The sequence below is a fragment of the Centrocercus urophasianus genome, unplaced genomic scaffold, assembly GCF_019232065.1.
Source record: "Centrocercus urophasianus isolate 14NV4802_14NV808 unplaced genomic scaffold, USGS_Curo_1.0 seq_12, whole genome shotgun sequence".
Taxonomy (NCBI): Eukaryota; Metazoa; Chordata; class Aves; order Galliformes; family Phasianidae; genus Centrocercus; species Centrocercus urophasianus.
In genome coordinates this window covers 57,446,430-57,464,732 of record NW_024884364.1, presented here as the reverse complement: position 1 = coordinate 57,464,732, position 18,303 = coordinate 57,446,430, and the positions used below count along the sequence as shown (strand labels likewise).

General features: G+C 37.0%; 1 protein-coding gene across 2 annotated transcripts in view; it reads right to left on the bottom strand.

The window, feature by feature from the left end:
- Window positions 1–3,614: 3,614 nt before the first annotated feature.
- LOC122155911 (interleukin-1 receptor type 1-like) overlaps window positions 3,615–18,303 on the bottom strand; it is a 22,172-nt gene continuing 7,483 nt past the window's right edge. The window contains exons 6-14 of one of the 2 annotated variants that reach the window (XR_006167336.1): window positions 16,181–16,370; window positions 15,106–15,280; window positions 14,090–14,155; window positions 11,226–11,346; window positions 10,249–10,394; window positions 8,488–8,631; window positions 7,563–7,727; window positions 5,934–6,704; window positions 3,615–5,844 (exon numbers count right to left, since the gene is read on the bottom strand). Coding sequence is in view for 1 of the 2 variants with exons in the window: in XM_042810262.1 (XP_042666196.1) it covers window positions 6,346–6,704; window positions 7,563–7,727; window positions 8,488–8,631; window positions 10,249–10,394; window positions 11,226–11,346; window positions 14,090–14,155; window positions 15,106–15,280; window positions 16,181–16,370 (1,366 nt within the window). In the remaining variant the exon portion in view is untranslated. Of the gene's footprint in view, window positions 6,705–7,562; window positions 7,728–8,487; window positions 8,632–10,248; window positions 10,395–11,225; window positions 11,347–14,089; window positions 14,156–15,105; window positions 15,281–16,180; window positions 16,371–18,303 lie in introns of both variants that reach the window. The other variant, XM_042810262.1, reaches the window with a different exon arrangement.

The window sequence follows — 18,303 nt, the reverse complement described above, 5'->3', positions numbered from 1 at the left end:
AACTGGCTTAAGCATTTACATCCATTTTGCAGGAATATTTCTGCACTCATGGTGTGGTAATTAAACATCTTGCAGTTACAATTTATTCACTAGTAGAGCATAGAAAGTCATTTGTACTTCTGGTAAGTACATATCCAGTTTCTAACAAAGGAGCTGGGGCCTCTTTTTATAGCCAAATCTGTCCTTTTCTTCCCTCTCACAGAAAACAATTTATTGATTTTCACCCTTTCAACAAATCTACATCCTCTCTCTTTACCTGCACAAGTGTGAAGCTTGAAACTCACCTTGAGAAATCTGTTTTGGCAAAAAATATTTAAGAATTGAGACACGAAACTAACAAGACCCATTTTCAAGCTCATAACCATGAGAAGTGACAAAAATAAGGCAGAGCTCATATTTAAGGTAAATTAAAACACTGAATAAGATGCTCTTTAGCTCAAAAATGCCCAGTTAAATAGGTCTTCAGTGCAATCAGAATGAAAAAAAGAATTACACGTGGCCCCAAAAACAATTTAAGCTTTCCACTTGCTTTGAGAAGAGTATTGGCAACTAGGTGAGAAAGCAGCAGAGCTAATAGAAATGAAGATGCAATCCCAGAAATTATGATAACTAAGAAGACAGCAAAATGCTAATTTTTCCACATATTTCACTCAGGGAGGCAAAACTATTTCTATCCCAAATTCTAGAGTAACCGACATATGGAATTACAGATCCAGCAGCTAGTAATCTTTAAAGACAGCAAGATCTGCTTCAAGAAACAGCATCTTTCTGTGGACCATCTAAAATAGGAGCAGACAAGCTTTTCAGCATTAAAAAAGTACGCACAATACAATTGAAGCACAGAAAAACATCTGACACCAAATAAATATTCAAAATTAATTTGTAAGGTGCAAGAAAATATATATCACTTAGTTTAAAATAGGAATCCAATAACTGGAAAACAGAAATGGACTGTCACAGTGTTCAGTCACATCACGTTATGCTGTTTTTTATTCATCTTTGATATCCTTATCACTTTCATCTTGGAAATCAATTATCAAGATAGAGCAGGAAAAGCTGAGTTGCACTGCAAAACCTGACTGCAAGGCTGGCTGTGAAGCAGCTCATGGAAAGCTGGAGCAGATACTTTAAAAGGGAACAGCTAAGGTATGGTGGTAGTTAGTGTCACAGGGATCTTGCCATGGGATCAGCCATTGCTTTCACATCAATGTTTTTATTAGTGCTCTCAGCACAATACACAGAAGTTTTCGGTGTGATTTATCTGTGTCACAAAAGCTGAAAGAGAACTGTGTGAGGCCTGGCTCATAACAGTGTTTGCTTATGCTCCTCATACATGCAGAAGTGACACCAGTAGTTTCTTATACAAAAATAACTACTTGCAATCCAGAAACACAGATTAAGGAGAAAATTCAAGTCACCAGTTGAGTAACACAACAAAATAAAACGCTGTCTTAAATCGGGAGAACTATTTCCAACGGAGTTGGCGATGTATCTATTGCATCCTGCAGTGCACTGATGCAAGCATTCATAAGTCCTAGTAAGAAAGGCATTCTGACTTAATCAGGATGTTGATTAAAATACTGCTGATTGGAGGTAATCTGAAAAGATAATAAGAGATTTCACAGTTAATTGTATGTCTTTTCAGATGCTGGAAGCCCTGAGCTCTGCCACATCAGACAGACCTCCAGCTCGTAAGGTCTGCCAGCACTGAAGACTTTACAGCTTTTATCCAATGTCCTTAAAACAGATAGCACTGTTCATCATTCCTACTGTTAAGAGAAAGAGTGGTATATGACAAAAAAACTGCTTCTCTCCCAAGTAACCTGAGACCTGTGGGAGCTGCCTGAAGGCTTCTTCCATTGCAATCAATGTGCTACGATTATTCTGCTGCCATGAGATCCTTCTGGTACATCCAATAACTGAATGGTACAAGCAGCAGAGCTCAGCCCTGTACCTACTCCCACCAACTATTATGAGGATCAACATCTCCATCACACACACACACACATTTCTTAGCACCCTACCACCATATAGGGTACTAGCTCACCTTCAGCTGAAATACTGTGTGCTGTCCCAGCCAACACGATAACCACTTTGAGAAGACTTGCATGGGAGGAGGACCTACTAGCAAACTAGGAAAAATGAGAAGTCTCGGCTAGCAATTAATATGTTAATGCTAGAAATTTCTAACTTTCAAAATAATAATAAAAATAAAATGAGATTCCTAAGCAAGATGAGAAACTCAACTGTTTCATCAGGATTCAACATGTTAAATCACTGTGCTGCTCCCAGTGCATGACGCTGCAGGCTTGATCTAGCCTCACTTCCCTGCAAGGAAAGCACAGGACAGGGCAAAGCCAAGCTCTCAGCTCCTGGCTACCCAGACAGAGTGAGGTGGCTAGTGCTAAGGTTGTACTGAGACAACCTAGATTTGCCCCAGTGGTTACTGAGACTCTTCCCCCCTTGCCCAGTTCTGAGAATAGCAGATTGAATGTGGTGCAAATGGGAAGGGAAGAGGGGAATGGTTAAACTGAGACAGGGGAGGTTTAGATTAGATATTAGGAGGAGGTTTTTCACAGAGGGTGGTGACACACTGGAACAGGTTGCCCAAGGAGGCTGTGGATGCCCCATCCCTGGAGGCATTCAAGGCCAGGCTGGATGTGGCTCTGGGCAGCCTGGTCTGCTGGTTGGTGACCCTGCACATAGCAGGGGGTTGAAACCAGATGATCGCTGTGGTCTTTTCCAACCCAGGCCATTCCATGATTCTGTGATTCTATGATTATATGATACAAATAAAGCAGTGTGTCCAAAACACTTCAAATTAAGACAGCTGTTTGCTATTGTTCATTTTCAGCATGCTTTAGTGGAGAAATGAGGAGAAAAAAAGCAACGCTGTAAGAAAAAAATTAGGTAGTGTTTTATTGAATTAAAAACAATCTTTCTTCAAAGTGTCTTTACATAACACACATGAAAACTTCAGTCATACAAATATATCAAAACAAACAATTAACAGTATTTTGGCTCAGTAAAATAACTTTCCACTAAAGGAAGGCATAACAAGTAGCAGTTTTTCATAAACATGAAAACTGAAGAGGCCAGAGGTTGGTGAAACTCTGTTGGCTGGCTTGCAAACTGTCAAGGTGGAAATGCAAAGTCAATATTAGTCCTCCAAGTAAAAATATGATACTTCCAGTGTCTAGTCTTCACATTTGATATTGGGATCCTCTGACAAAAGACCAAACCATACAGCTTCTGTCCCACTAAATTCTTTTATCAATGTGAACCATACCAATTAGCACATTCACCTTGTCCAGATGAATTTCAGTAACTTGAGATGAATCTCAAGGCTCTTTTACCATGATGGACCATCACCAAACAAACACTATATTGAAAAGCAGATCTAGTGCAACAGCTATGTGAATGTGACACCTCATGACCAGAAGTGTTTCTCCCAAGACAATTCTGTCTTGAATAAAACATAGAATGAGAACAGAAGATAAGCGTGTGAATTGGTCTATACATACATGACATTCTTTGATAAAATATTCCAGTACCAAAACAGTTGGAAATACCCTGACATTTCCCATATACTTGGGGGGGGGGGGGGGGCGTTCTCCTGAAATAGAATGTCATTCCATTCTGGTCAGATATACACTCAGCTCACAAAGCTGAGAAGGCAGAGAATATCAAATTTCCAGCATACACCAAAGTAATCAAATAACTTACAGTGGGAAAGAAAGTTATTTCCATTGGCTTTGTCATCTGTGAGGCACAACACAAAGGTCACCACTATCCTATGGTCATCCTAATGGCAGTTATGAGGGATGGCACCTCAGACCATCAGTTTCTTTTGGTTGAGGATGGGGAAGGAAGAAAAGAGCCAATGACAGAAAAAACAAACAAACAAAAAATAACACTACAGTGTCAAAATGAAGGAAGCGATACTCAAAGAGTAGAAGAATTCTGAGGGATGCAGAACATAAGTTTTTCAGATGAAAAAGTGGTATCAGAGATATCAAAGGATCAATTCAAAGGAAAAATTTCTGCCTAATACCATATTAGCAGCAGCCTTTGAGAACAGCTTGGAAAGCAAAGGAATTTTACATAGTAGTAAGCTGATTGTTCTGCAGTATGTAATAAGATTTACTGAAATTTGAGTTGGGAAAAAAAAAAGTTCTGCAAAACAGAATTTAAGAGGACAAGAACACAAACAGAAATCCAGAATCACAAGCAGAAATTAAAGGCAGATCCGAAACTCGTGTTGCAAATCAACCATCACAGATGCCTTGTCTTGAAATTCTGTACTAGGACAATTATTAACACTAGAGCAAACAATCACAAAGGAGTTAGTGTACACAACTGCAGAGCTTTCTTTTTTTTGCTGCCTTCATTCTCTCAATTCTCTCTCAATTCTCTCTCCCTTATGTATAATTACCTAGCTATTTTGCAACTGTTACATAAACCAGATCTTCACTTTAAGTTTATTAACCAGCCTTGTGCCTTTTCCCTACCCACACAATGTTACCAGAGCTGTCATATTTTTTCCTTGAGAACACAGGCAATTGGTCACTACACCTACATTTTAAAAATCACAAAAACAGTTCAATACTTATCTTCCCAGAACATTTTTTTTGTTTGTTTTTAAAAAGGAACTAATTAATAATCAAAAGTCACTAGCAGCAAAACCAAGCAATGCCTGTGTATGATAACTTGAACCACAAGTTAGTTGTCAGATGGCATAGAGTTCACCAAACTGAAATTTTCTAAGTTTGTTCACAAGAACCATCTATGCCTTATACTTAGACTACAGAGTCCACTTGTAACAGATGAACACTGAAGCTTCCATACAAAACTAAATCTCTAACTTAGAAGTAGAAACTTGGGCAGAAAATGAAAAGCACAGATGGTTTAACTCCCATATCTCTTATTCCTGTAAATCTTCTATCTACAAACATGACACTAAATTTGATGATTTCTTTGAAAATAGACAATCCCCCATCAAGAGAATTTATCATTACAGACTGCATCACTGTCCACACATGAGTCTTAGCTTCGGAGTTAACAATTCGATGTTGTACATAAAGTTGCTAAAAAAGCAAAAGTAAGAAAGAGGGAAAGAAAAAGCATTCAGCATCCACAATAAGTTTTAACAGTTTTCGTGTAAACCCATTGGACTCCAGTCATCTCTGGGCAACAGTGTTATTTCAGCTCTATTTTCTAAATGCATATAGCGCTACCAAGCATGACCACTCTATCCTTTTTCCTTTTCCACTGCACAATGACCCTTCCAGGAATGATAAACTCACTGATGTGGGAGAACAGAAAAGCATCTCTGCCACATTAGCCTGTTCAGGTAGCAGAAGCTTTCAGATTTGACAAATGCTAGAGCCAGCACCCTGGCTGGGAACAGGAGGAGAAACATGCTCACTTCCAGCATCAGCAACACAAAGGGACAACCCAGCTTTGTAGTCTGTGCCCTGAAGCACCTTTGGTCCCTGAGATGCCAACAAAAAGCCAACAATTCTCTAGTCTGCATGAGAGAATCACTCATGACCTCGTAGCTCCACATGGTGATAAAGGACAAATATACTAAGGCACTTAACAAGATAAAAGTCTTCTGGACATTAAACATTTTAAGACTAGGAACAGCAATACAATGATACTTTTAATGATGTCTGAATGGCATTAGGGGCCGAGAACCAAGCAGTTCTTTAAATGTAAGATAGATCAGGAAAGAGAATTTACTCTTTGTCAGACTGAGTAGCGTTCTGGGGAAGCTGGGATTGTCTCTTACCTTTTCTCTTGGGTGATACCACACAGGTGCACTAACAATGATGGTATTACCTTCGAGCAAAATGAACAAAGCAGCAAATAAACTTGTAACAAATAAAATTCATGTCATTTCATAAAACAACAACAACAAAATCACTTACCAGCATCAACCAAGTCCAATATATAACATCACAATTATAATTAATTTATATGATTTCCTTCATACTCATCCTTCAATTGCTAGAAAGTATTTTTCCGGGTCTTTCTTCTTGTTTTACAAAATTAAAAAATGTTTTAGAAAATCACAGTGCAATTCTTGGAAGAGTCCTTAAGTACTTCCTAAATGTTTCCGTGCCATCACTGTGCTGTTGATGACATTTCAAGACATTCTGCTGATATGGTCAGAAGAAAATATGATTCACGTCTGTAGATAAAGTTGTAGTACCTTCAATCCAGAAAGCTTGGGTGAGATTGTTTGTACAGAACATGCGACCTTCTGTCAGTCTATCACCAATTACATAAACTTTGTCAGTCACTTCATTGTTCTGTTGTTGCCTGGGGAGAATTCAAGTCTCATGGTGACAAATGAAACCCTGATGAAGATCCATGTTTTCTGGATGGCATGTGGTAGCGCACTTTTTTCCAGAACCTCGTACTTGCTGAGTGTGACCCTTCCGAGAAGTCCCCTTTCCATCGGATAGCTCCATACTTTTGCTTAACATATTTGATGGATTCTGGCATGTTTGCATAATCTTCTATTTTTTCAAGTTCAATCAGAATTATTTTTATACCATCCTGGATAAGAGCATTATACACAGCAAGATGTTTTTCAGATGCATCTTCTAAAACACCATAACATGATGGTTCTGGTACTAAGATAATTATTACTCTTCTACTTTGATGGATTTTTTCATCAGTAATACTGATCACAGCTGCAGAGAGAAAAAAAGGTTAAGCAAAATTAATTATAGAATGGAATCATAGAATGGCTTGGGTTGAAAAGAACCACAGCGATCATCTAGTTTCAACCCCTCTGCCATGTGCAGGATCACCAACCAGCAGACCAGGCTGCCCAGAGCCACATCCAGCCTAGCCTTGAATGCCTCCAGGGATGGGGCATCCACAGCCTCCTTGGGCAACCTGTTCCAGTGCATCACTACCCTCTGTGTGAAAAACTTCCTCCTAAAATCTAATCTAAACCTCCCGTCTCAGTTTAAAACCATTCCCCATCATCCTATCACTATCCATCCTCATAAACAGCTACTGCCCCTCCTGTTTATATGCTCCCTTCATATATTGGAAGGCCACAATGAGGTCTTCTCAGAGCCTTCTCTTCTCCAAGCTAAACAAGCCCTGTTCCCCTAACCTTTCTTCATCGGAGAGGTGCTCCAGCTATTAAGATGGTACCCATACATTCCAACTGCTTTGTTTACTGTTTGATATTTGAGCCAACTTTTACTCATAAATAGGGACAGGATAAGAGTGTGCAAGCTATGTTAGCTGTCAAGAGTAGATTTGGCCAAAACAACACAATCTGACCACATGTGAGTAGATGTTCAGAAGTTCTGCATAAAAACAGCAACCAAAACCATACACCTAGATAAAGCTATGACCTTTTCACATTAATAGCTTGTTCTGATATGCAAATTTTTGTTACACGCAAATGGAAGACAAAGCAAATAATGGTCCATGGAAAGACATTCAAAGACCCCTATTCCTGAGTTATTTTTGCAGCTTGCTTCAGCTACCTATGAGAAAACTTGAGTATTATTTGTTTTCAGATAGCTCACCTTCTCCTGCTAAATCATTTCTCCCAAATATAAAGAGGTTATATCCACACTGTCTTTCTAAGACTTCTGGCAGTATCTTCAGAGCAAAAATATCTGATGAGTACAAGCAGCTCTCTCTGTTCTTTGGATATAGAACATAAGCATCATAGATCTTTCCATCTGAAACTAAAGAATGAGCAATGAGAATAATATATTTTAAAAAAAGGATTCCAAAGACATAAACAAAAAAGATATTGCTAAGTTCTGTTTCATCCCCCACTTGACACATTACTCTGGGTTCTAATCTTACTATTATATAAGCATGCATAATTATACTGAACCTGATATATTTGTAGAAATGGGACTCAAGAATTCACTATGCTGGATCTAAACAGGCAAGAGATCTATAAATTAGATATATTTGAGTATTCTTATTCAACTGTAAATACAAAAAAAACCAACAAACAAACAAAAAAATTACCACTGAATTATCTAGAAAATAGCTGTTGCAATAGGACAATTGCATGTTTCAGAATTCCAGCAGCCATGTAAGTATTAGATCATTCTTGTAACCAAAACACAACCACTTAGATGCAAAAATAAAATACTTGGCAAATTTCAAGATCAGAAGCACATTTAATATGTCAGAAAACATAACTTCAGAAAGACCAGACATAAGACTTTACAGAAGTCCCAATGAATATCAAAATATCTAGTAGATATTTTCTGTTTCCCTACTGATGCAGTTGTTGTCAGGTGTTTGGAAATGGCCCAAACTTCAGCATGCCGCTCTTACAGTCAGCACACCATTCAATGTTATTCTGAATGCTAGCACACAACAGAGAGAAAACTCATGAGAAATTACCAGTCACACTCCATGGAGACAATCTGCTCCATGCAACACACAGCACTCTCAAAGTACACCTGCACTGCTACATAAACATACCTTTTTTACCCAGGAAAGGATGGCAGGAGCTCCGATACCAAAGCACAATATCGATTTTAAAGATCTTGTAGATAACGAGTATGAAAAACAATAAAAATATCAAAGAAATTCCTCCTCCAATCAAGTAACCCCGAATGTTCTGAACTGCAGTAAAACATGGAATAAAAGGAGAAACAAAACAAAACAAATGAAAGTAGAATTACAGATGAGGAACAGAAAAAGAAAAGAAATGTTAAAAACTGCCTACCTTTTTTCAAGTGTTGTTTAGTCAATAAGGGATTGGAAAAGTAGAAAATACAATGAATGACAAAATTGAAATATTTTCATGCATGCTTTTTACAAATACTGTCATTTGACATGTCAGATTTTATCTTTCAGAGAAAAGATACCTTAACAGTGGGACAGAAGAGGCTTCTCTCAGCCAATACACCAAAATATTAATGTATATCTCAGTGCTACAGTACATGAGAGTTCCTGTACAAAATTTAATCAGTCAGAAAGGAAGGAAGTCAGAGATGGCTTCCTGACTATGCTGCTTTTTCCAGACTGATCACCCATTGTACCCAGCCTCATCAAAGATCCACTGCTGAACCTGCTACTTTGTTGTCTTCAACACATCAAAAAACAACAAGTAAGAAAAAAAGAAATCACACTCACAAACAATTCCACAAACTACAATTTTTAGTTGATGCACATTTGAAAAATTCTGAGGTTAATTGCTACCCTGACAATCTTAGTTTACGGTAAGCCAATAATTTGTTTATACTTCTGTAGGAAGCTAGAGCTCTGATCCACTTTCAGTCAATTATTGTTTACCGTGTTGCCAGTTTGAAAATAACCTCTGTCAAAAGATTGGCTCACAGTTGACCAAGTCAGCTGGGCCACTCAGCAGACCAGATAATCTTCCATAGCTAAATCAAAAAATAAAATAAGTCGCTGCTTATTAAATCTGGTGGTTTGCTTTTCTGTGCATCTGTTCTTAACTACAAAGAACAAAATTCTTGAGCATTGAATCTGTGGTTTTACATGCTCATTTTACCTTTAGCATAAGGTTTATATACTAAAAAGAAAGATTTCAGGCTAGTCAGCAACAGATCAATCATATCCTGTCTCTGAGCTGATTACAAGATATCCAACGAGCAGCTGGATGCTCCCAGTCAATGTGCATGAATCTAGAAGGTGAAGCATCAGTAATCCCATAACCTTTCCAAACAAACTATTTCATAGGTTCACTATCATCCTTAAGATCTTTTCCTATTATCTAAACAACTTTTTCTTATCCTGGCAATCTGAGCCCATTCGTTGTTAGTGAAGTTAGAACAACCAGATCCACAGATGTATTTCTTTGCTTTTAAGGCCTAGTTCCATTCTTAGTTATGTCTCCTCTTGGTTCTCTAAGAGAATTGGCCATTTTCACAGCTCTTCCGTGCACGCTATCTCCTCTGATCCATGTGCCAGTGTGCAAAATGAAACACAATATTCTGCCAAGGACTCATATTTGCTTCAATGTAATTTAAATGTTTCATTGATTTTTCCCAAACACCAAACAAGAAAAAGCAAAGCACATTCCAAGTGATATTTTCTTTAAACTTACTGTGAAAAGGAATATGAGATAAAGATGCCACAGAGGAAGATACTGAATTGTACTGCCTGCTTAGCACAAAGGTACATTGCACAGTTTTAGCCACAAGTAATGTGGTGTCAAACTAATTAGGAAGTAATCATCAAGGATCATAATTTTATCAAGATAAGGCAGCTTACCTGGGTGTTCCAATTTGATGTATGATGTAAATTCTTGAGAATCATAAAAGAAGTGACAGAAAAATTTATAAGTATAATCCTTTAATTTCACTTCTGAAATGTTAAATTTTGTTCCAGACACAGCAATCCCATGAGGCATTCCCTCTCTTTCATTGGGGGAAAAAGAAAAAGAATTAGAAAAGAAGCATCAACAGAAACTGGAATGACATACAAAAAATCATTTTAAAAACAGTATTCAACATGACATTATCCAGTTTTTGCACTGGTGATGGAGACAGCAATGCTTCTGCATGATTCTGAAATGGGCAGTTGAAAAACCGCCTCCATTCTTCTCTACACTTAGTTTTAAGAATTATGGTTAGTGGCAGTGGTTGATGTGATGATAAAACAGACAGCATACCCAAAATTTCTTACAGTATAAATTAGTCACTCAGCAACAAAGATCCTTCTGTTTTGGAAGAAATTACTGTGGTTTTTTCTGGTTTAATTTGTACTTAATTTACCTAAATGAGAAAAATATATAACCCTAAATATTCTACAACAAGGTCTTCTCCTCTGTGTACTTCAAAATCAACAGCTATATCAATTTAACAAATAAAAATAGAGTGATTTTTTTTTTTTTTGCCTTAAAATATCTTTCCTTCTCACATTAATGATAGAGGACAAGATGTAATCTATTAGTAAAAGGGCTGCATAAAACAAAACAAATACATAAATAAGCCTTACAAAATGGTACGTTTCATGACAACTTTCTGAAGGTCTGAATATAGTTGCTTCATTCCATTTGTGTTTTTAAGAAATTGCTCATATATTTTAAATCAAGCATTAAGGATATCATGTACTTGATGCAGATTTCTAATCGTTCTTTGAACAACTACTGCCATTAATTACTAGTCAACTTTACAGTGAATTCACCACAAATTACTACCAATTGCATCACACAGAAATGCACTTAAGTTCAATGTATAAGAACTTACTCATAAAACTGTTCCCTGTAGGTGCTGTCAAAGCTATCAACGTCTTCATTATTAACTTGCCAGTATGGAAGCAAGCCATACACACCACTTGATACATTGCATTCCATGACTACATGAGAGCCTACAAAGCAAAACAAAAAATTAAATACAGCAATTGAAAGTCTTGTAACAAAAGCAGATTCCAGTGTTAGGGGAACAGCTGGAAAAAGAGGGGTAAGGAAAAACCCACTTACCTTACAAAAAGCAGAGTCCATAAAACTCATCCATTTCTACTCCACTGTTGAGTGTCTCCAATCTGGATGTGAATTCCACCCTAAATGTAGGTATCTGAATGTTCATGTCTACATGTGAACTAAATATCTAACCTAGTAAAGGAGTTCACCTCCACTGGAATCTGCTATTGGAATGGATACCTGAGCCTTTCCATCTCAATGGCTCTCCAGACTCCTCTGACTACACTCAAAAATCTCCCAGGCTCAAATCAGTTGCCTGTACACAGTGTGATAACATTTCAAAAACATCTGTACAGTGCTGGTAGATAATACTCTAAATCTTCAGGAAACATGCACAGCTGGAGCAGTCAGTTCATCCAAAACAGCACTAGACATCTATGGATAGGCAACTGAATTAAGCTTCTATTAATAACAGCACAAGTTGAAGTCCTTAAGACATATGCAGACATTTACAGGGAGGTACCTGTGAATTGGAGCTGCATCCTATTCTTAGTCACCACGCGTATCTACATCAGATCAGAGTCTTTTGGCCAACATTGTCTACTGGAATCGTTTCTGATTACACTGACACTCTACTTTCAGAGCAAGTTCACCCATCTGTAAGTTCCTTTGCCATCAAGAATCCAGATCTTACAGTATGAGCATCATACAGTAGCATTAAGAAAGCAAGTCAAGTTGCAGAATGTATTTATTGCGAATGTACCTCAAACAGTTCCATTTACAAGAATGGAAGCATCTTTCATGGAGTCCTTTCCTTCTTTATTTTACCAACAGAAGTTATGTAATGATCTCAGGGTTTCATTTCCTAGAACCACAGATCTAGATGCTTCCACCAAAGGATAGTCTCTATCAAAAGCATGCATGTGAACTAAAGGTTTATTTCAGAGTAATTACTAGAACAGGGTTTACATAGAAATCCCAGATTCTCTTCAACCTTCTCCCTCCAGAATAGAGTTTGCCTGAAGAACCCCCTTCCTTTAAAGAGTCTCCCTGTCATCAAGAAACATTTATTTTGTGTTAATTCTTCAGCTACAATAAGCCCACCTTGTGGGTGAAGGCCTTGTGTTTCCCTTTAGTCCCGTGCATGACTGCTTTCTCAATGTCTGTGAAGTAATTAAAGCTGGATTGGATGCCTCAGATCAGTTACGACGAGCAATAATGTAACAGCAAATTTTAATCAACAATGTTCAAGCTTTAACAAATTTGGATCCAAATGCTCATCTAAAATGTAGTTGTCTAAACAAAAAGGTGTCCCATAACACATCTTAATATAAGCCAAGAATATAACAGGCAGCCCCTGGAATGACAATTACTTGATCTTCCATTTTCTCAGTAAGTACTATCAAAGGATTAAAAAAGTCCTTTATGCATTCAGTAAATTAAAGTGCCTTTTAAGGGCCTAAGCTGATCAGACCCCTGAATAGTGGTTTGACTACCATCAGTGTGATGTATCGAAGAGTAATCCACGATTCTCTGGCCTTGGTTCCCATATGGTGCTAGAGCCCCAGCACAACCTTTCCTCTGGGCTTCTTTAATGAACTAACTGCTAATATTTTTATTAGCAGTTATAATTGCTTCCTCAAAACAGAGCCAGACATGTTAGACCTCTCTGTACTAGGTAATTGCAACAGCCACTCACATTTCTCCAAGATCAGTTAAAGCCCTTTTTAATCAAAGATTTTTATTGGAAACAGTTCTACTTGGTACAAAATGATTTTAAAAAAATTCACAGTTCATACAGTTTCAAAACTCATTCTTCTAGGCTAGATCAGTACAACACATTTATTATATATGGTACAATCTAAACATGTATAGGTCTTCTCAGGAAAAGACTCGCATACTATACTCTAAGCTCACCAACTCACAGTATTACTGATATTGGGCAAGACCTCAGTACGTTCCTAGTCTAGTTTCCTGTTCAAAGCAGGGCCAGCTACGAAATCAGCCCAGGCTACTTGAAAGCTTTATCCAACCAGGTTTTGAAACTTCCAAGGACAGAGAATGCACAGCTTCTCTGTGCAACTCCACTGCCTGGCTGTCTTCATTGGGAAAAAGTTAGTCCTTCTATCCAATCAGAATCTCTTTTGTTTAAGAAATTTCTAAGATTAACAGCATCTGGAATATCTATAAACTAAGATTTCAGTGCTTCACAAAAGATCAGTATCAAAAATCTTTTAATTCCCTAAAAGATCATCTGGAAAATCACCTGGAAAATCCATTTTCCAGAGAGAGTAGAGAGAGAGGAAACATACAGGATGAGAAAAGCTACCGAAAATGCTCATCTGGTAAATATCCTAACATGTTGCATATACATAATCATATTTCCAATGAATTGAAGACATGCCAAGACACAGGCAGTGAGAAGTGGTACAAAGGATAGATGGCCATAATCAAATATAGACACATCCAACCTGACATTGCTGATCAAGAGACTCCAATCTTAGGTGCACTCGTTATTCTATCTGCAAACTACTTGCAAGAAATCATGCTCAATCATCCATCCAACTCAATGCACATGTCTACATACCAGTCTTGCAGAAATCAGCTGAACTGTTACAACGTTATTTCAGAAAATTAGGGAGTTTATCTGTTAACTAAATTTTAATGATTTTTTAAATATTCACTACTTACCAAGTTCCACTTCAATTGTATTGTTGTTTGGGTAAATAAACTCCGGTCTCATCTTCAATGGACTTTCTGAAAGAAAATAAATAAGTAAATGAAACCTCTGGGCAATACAATTTTCACAATTTACTCTAACTGAAAGTTTTGTAATGTTTTTGTTTTACTATATGGTTCTATTGTAGCACCATATCTACTGCCAGCTTCAAATTTCCAGTAGAAAATCTCTAATGAGATGTGCTACGCTCCAACTAATTTATTCTTTTAGCTTCCAAGACAGATTTCAGTTTACCTTACAATTTTATTTTTTTAAGTCTTAAATTCAGTGAAAATTTAGATAGATGTAATACAAAACCACAAAACAGAAACAAGATCAAAAATAATGCAATGAACTTTGTCAGAGAGATAGATAAGGAAGAGAAAGAGGAATTATCACAATGACTCAATCTTCTATCATTGCTATCAAGCAACTGCTCTTGTATTGTCATCTAACCTAAGAATACTGACTCAATCTAAGAAGATGGACAATACAGCTCTAGCCAACTTTTCTGAAAGGATTACTGTCACAGTAGAGATCAGGTCACCATTAAGGCTGCCTACAAAAACAAACTGACCAGCAGGGCTACAAAAAGTTCTGCTGTCCTGATCTCAATAAAAATAATTTGTTTGGTTTTGATTTAATGGTTGTTCAAATTTTTGGTATTTTTTTTTTTTTTTTTTTTTTTCACAGAAACAAAAACACCACCCCAGTAACCACTGTTTCTTTCTATTCCTAACCCCAGATTTTTCATTTTACTAAGACAATTCTTTCTCAAAAGCCATGTTCAAGGGTAGCAATATGCATTATTGCACTTCAATCACTGCATTCAAGGAAAAACTGATTTAAAGAAAATTTGCAGTCCTCATCCCACAGAGCTGAAAAATGTCATGCCAGATTGCTTATGCCTGTATACAAATAACTTAGAAATAAATAGAACAAACAAACAAACAAACAAACAAAAAGTGAATAAAACCTGTGTCGTTACCTTTAACCTCCAGATTCATGGTGCGTGAGACATTATATTGTTTTCCCATGAATGTATATACCATACGGCATGTGTAGTTTCCTTTGTCTTGGATAGTAGCATTGAGGATCAATACAGCATTTCCACCCTCTGCCAAAACAAGTCGTTTGTCTTCAAGAAATCCAGACTTACACTCCTAGAAGTATCAAAAATGCCTATGATTTAGGAGGACTTATCACGCTAATGGACTAAAAGTCATTACATTTGGAGCAGAATTTAGAGAATGCGTGCCTACATTTCTACTTCACTGAGATGAAATTGAGCTTTTGTAGCAATGACTCATGATGTTGGGTGTATTATCACTTCTGTGGCAAGGGCAAATGCAGTGACTTTCTTTTCCATGACCTATAAACAGTTTAGAATCACTTCATCTCAAAAGAGCCTTGATGCTACACCTGTTCATTTTATTTCAAATATAATACATAGACCGATACAAATACTTGAAAGCCAGCATCAGAATTAAGAGTTGAACTGCTCTAGAATTTTACCTCAGTATGAAAAAAACCTATACCTTTCAGAGTCTGCATAGTGTACACAATATTTTGCTTGATTCAGAGCAAGAGGCGTATGAATACTATACTATAATCAACATACTGACGACCCTGCACACAACAGGAGGTTGAAACTAGATCATCATTATGGTCCTTTTCAACCTAGGCCATTCTATGATTCTATGATAGTGGATAAGCCTAATATTCAGAGAAACTGAAACAGTTATGCAGAGCTTAATATTTAAAGAAACACAAGTTTTTAAACTCATCACCTCCATACCTTACCTACCAACTTATTAGCTACATCAACTGCAAATTTCATAAATCAACAAACAAAAGCAACACACATACAGGATTCTGATTGAACTTACAGCCTAAATGTCGATATAATGTCTTCTTAAATATGTATCTCTTGCTAACTGTGGCAAGATTGATGCCATATTCAAACCGTAAACTTTTTCTTTCTAAAGCTTCAATTCACAGTTACCTCATAGCACACTTTAAAAATAATATCTCCTTCTATATCTTAAATAAATGTACAATACCTTATACCAGTGTATTTCAGGATTAATATTGTCTTCATCTTTAAAGTTTTCTAGATCAGGACATATTATCTTTCCAACATTTGCACTCTTCACTATTTGGTCATACTTCATTTCTCCATTAAAGCACAAACCATTATCATTCTCAAAAACTTTTAAATTTATAATTTTTTGTTTAGAGCGGTTAAGACTCCTGTAATGAGAAGAGCAAACAAGTCAGGTGATTAACAACACAGCCTCTGCTTCCAGCAAGTCAAGAAATTTATAGAGAAGAGATTTTAGGACTTACAGAGACTTCAGTATCTTCTCCAGCTTTTCCTCTATCACTATTGCTACAGTCTCTCCAGCTCTTAAACATCACCCTCAGTTTCTCCCTCACTTTCTGTTCCAGATCAAGAGAGATGGGAATAACCTCTTATGCTGTGTAGTGAACTGAAGTAAAATCTGCTCTGGAAGTTTCACCAGATGAGAATTCAGAACTTTTCACAGCTGACACTGTGGAGCCCAGAGCAGCAACCTAGCATTTTTGTTTTCAGCTCTATCTTTGCCCATACACATTAGTGCAGGGTCACCCAAACCATAACTGCTCTGGAACACTTTCAGTCTCAGCTGAACTGGAAGTAAACAGAAGAAGAAAATGGGTTGATCTCACTGATAATAATCTTTGAAGGGGCACAGGATAACTTTTAGCACAAGAGAGACAAAGCATTTGAATAAGACATACAGCAAATACACCATATTGTACCTTGGTACAATATCAACATGAAACCACTTCTGACTGAGAGCTCACAGAACACCATCAAGAATTTGTGGTATCAAAGCTCTGCAGGAGATGTGGTACTACAAGACAGAAACCTGAGACAGAAATAAAGAAATACCCATTATTAACTTCTGTTCACTATTCATTTCTTCATGGCATGCTAAGTGAGATGCTTTCAGAAGAGACAGATGCATATTTTCACAGACTTGGCTGCAACTTTAGTATGCTGCACCTTGATAAGTTTTAAGATTAAATCTTAAATGCATGATGCACAAAACGTAGCCTACTGTTAATACAATTGAGCTTTACTATATACTTTTTGGCATGCTGCTATTACACAAGCCAAACTTAGGAGGTCAAATGCCCAAGAAAACACAAAGCAAGCATGGCTAAATTAAATCTATGTTTACTGTAATATCTAGTTAGCTTTGAAATGGTTGCATTTCTTCCCTGTTTCAATTTTGGATTCATTTCTGAATCCAAATGTAACATGGAGTTACAAACAAGTGTACAAACAAATGTACATGTAACAACAAACTGGTAAGACAAGATTTGGGTTCCTTGAAAAGATTTGCATTTGTTGTTCTTGGTGTGATGTGGGAAGACATGACAAAAAAAAAAAAAAAAAAAAAAAAAATTCTATGTGCCTTGCTGGCATTAATTTCCTGTTCAGCACACAGTGGATTTCAGCCACCATAAGTAAGATTTGACCACCTGAAGTGGCAATTTCCAGTGCACTAATTGAAAGGAATCTATTTCTTTTCTTTCTTCTCTATGCATGTAAATCATTTTAACAATGCTGGGGAAACAATATTCTCACTATCTTTAAAGATGGCTAGCACACTGCTTTGCTCTTCATATGCACTCTCATTTTTGACGTGCAATAGCGTGTGGTAATTTTTTATAATAAGACATATAAGAATGGTTTTCTGCTTCTCAGTTTGTAAATTCCCCAAAAGGATCCCCCCAGAATTGCAAAGCTATCCAGGGAGTCTGTATGCGTTGATAGTGTGTAACATGGTTGATAGTGTGAAGCATACAGAGTTTGCTATTCATTATTGCTATTATTCCATTTAATCACATTCAATGAAGAAATTAAAATGTTATTTTGATCTGCTGCTATCAAACAGCCATATGAACACAGGAATAGCTGAAGGAGTTAAGACTTTTTACAGTGACTTTACAATTCTGCCAAGACAAACAATGAAAACAAACGGAAAAAAAAAGCCCACACCATGGTCAATAATATTGTCCTTTGACATAAAAAGTTTCCTGTACAAAACACTTCTGCAATGCCAAATTCAACACATTTGGAAGAAAAAAAGGCAGCACACCAAAACGCATGGTCAAGACACTGCTTTTAACT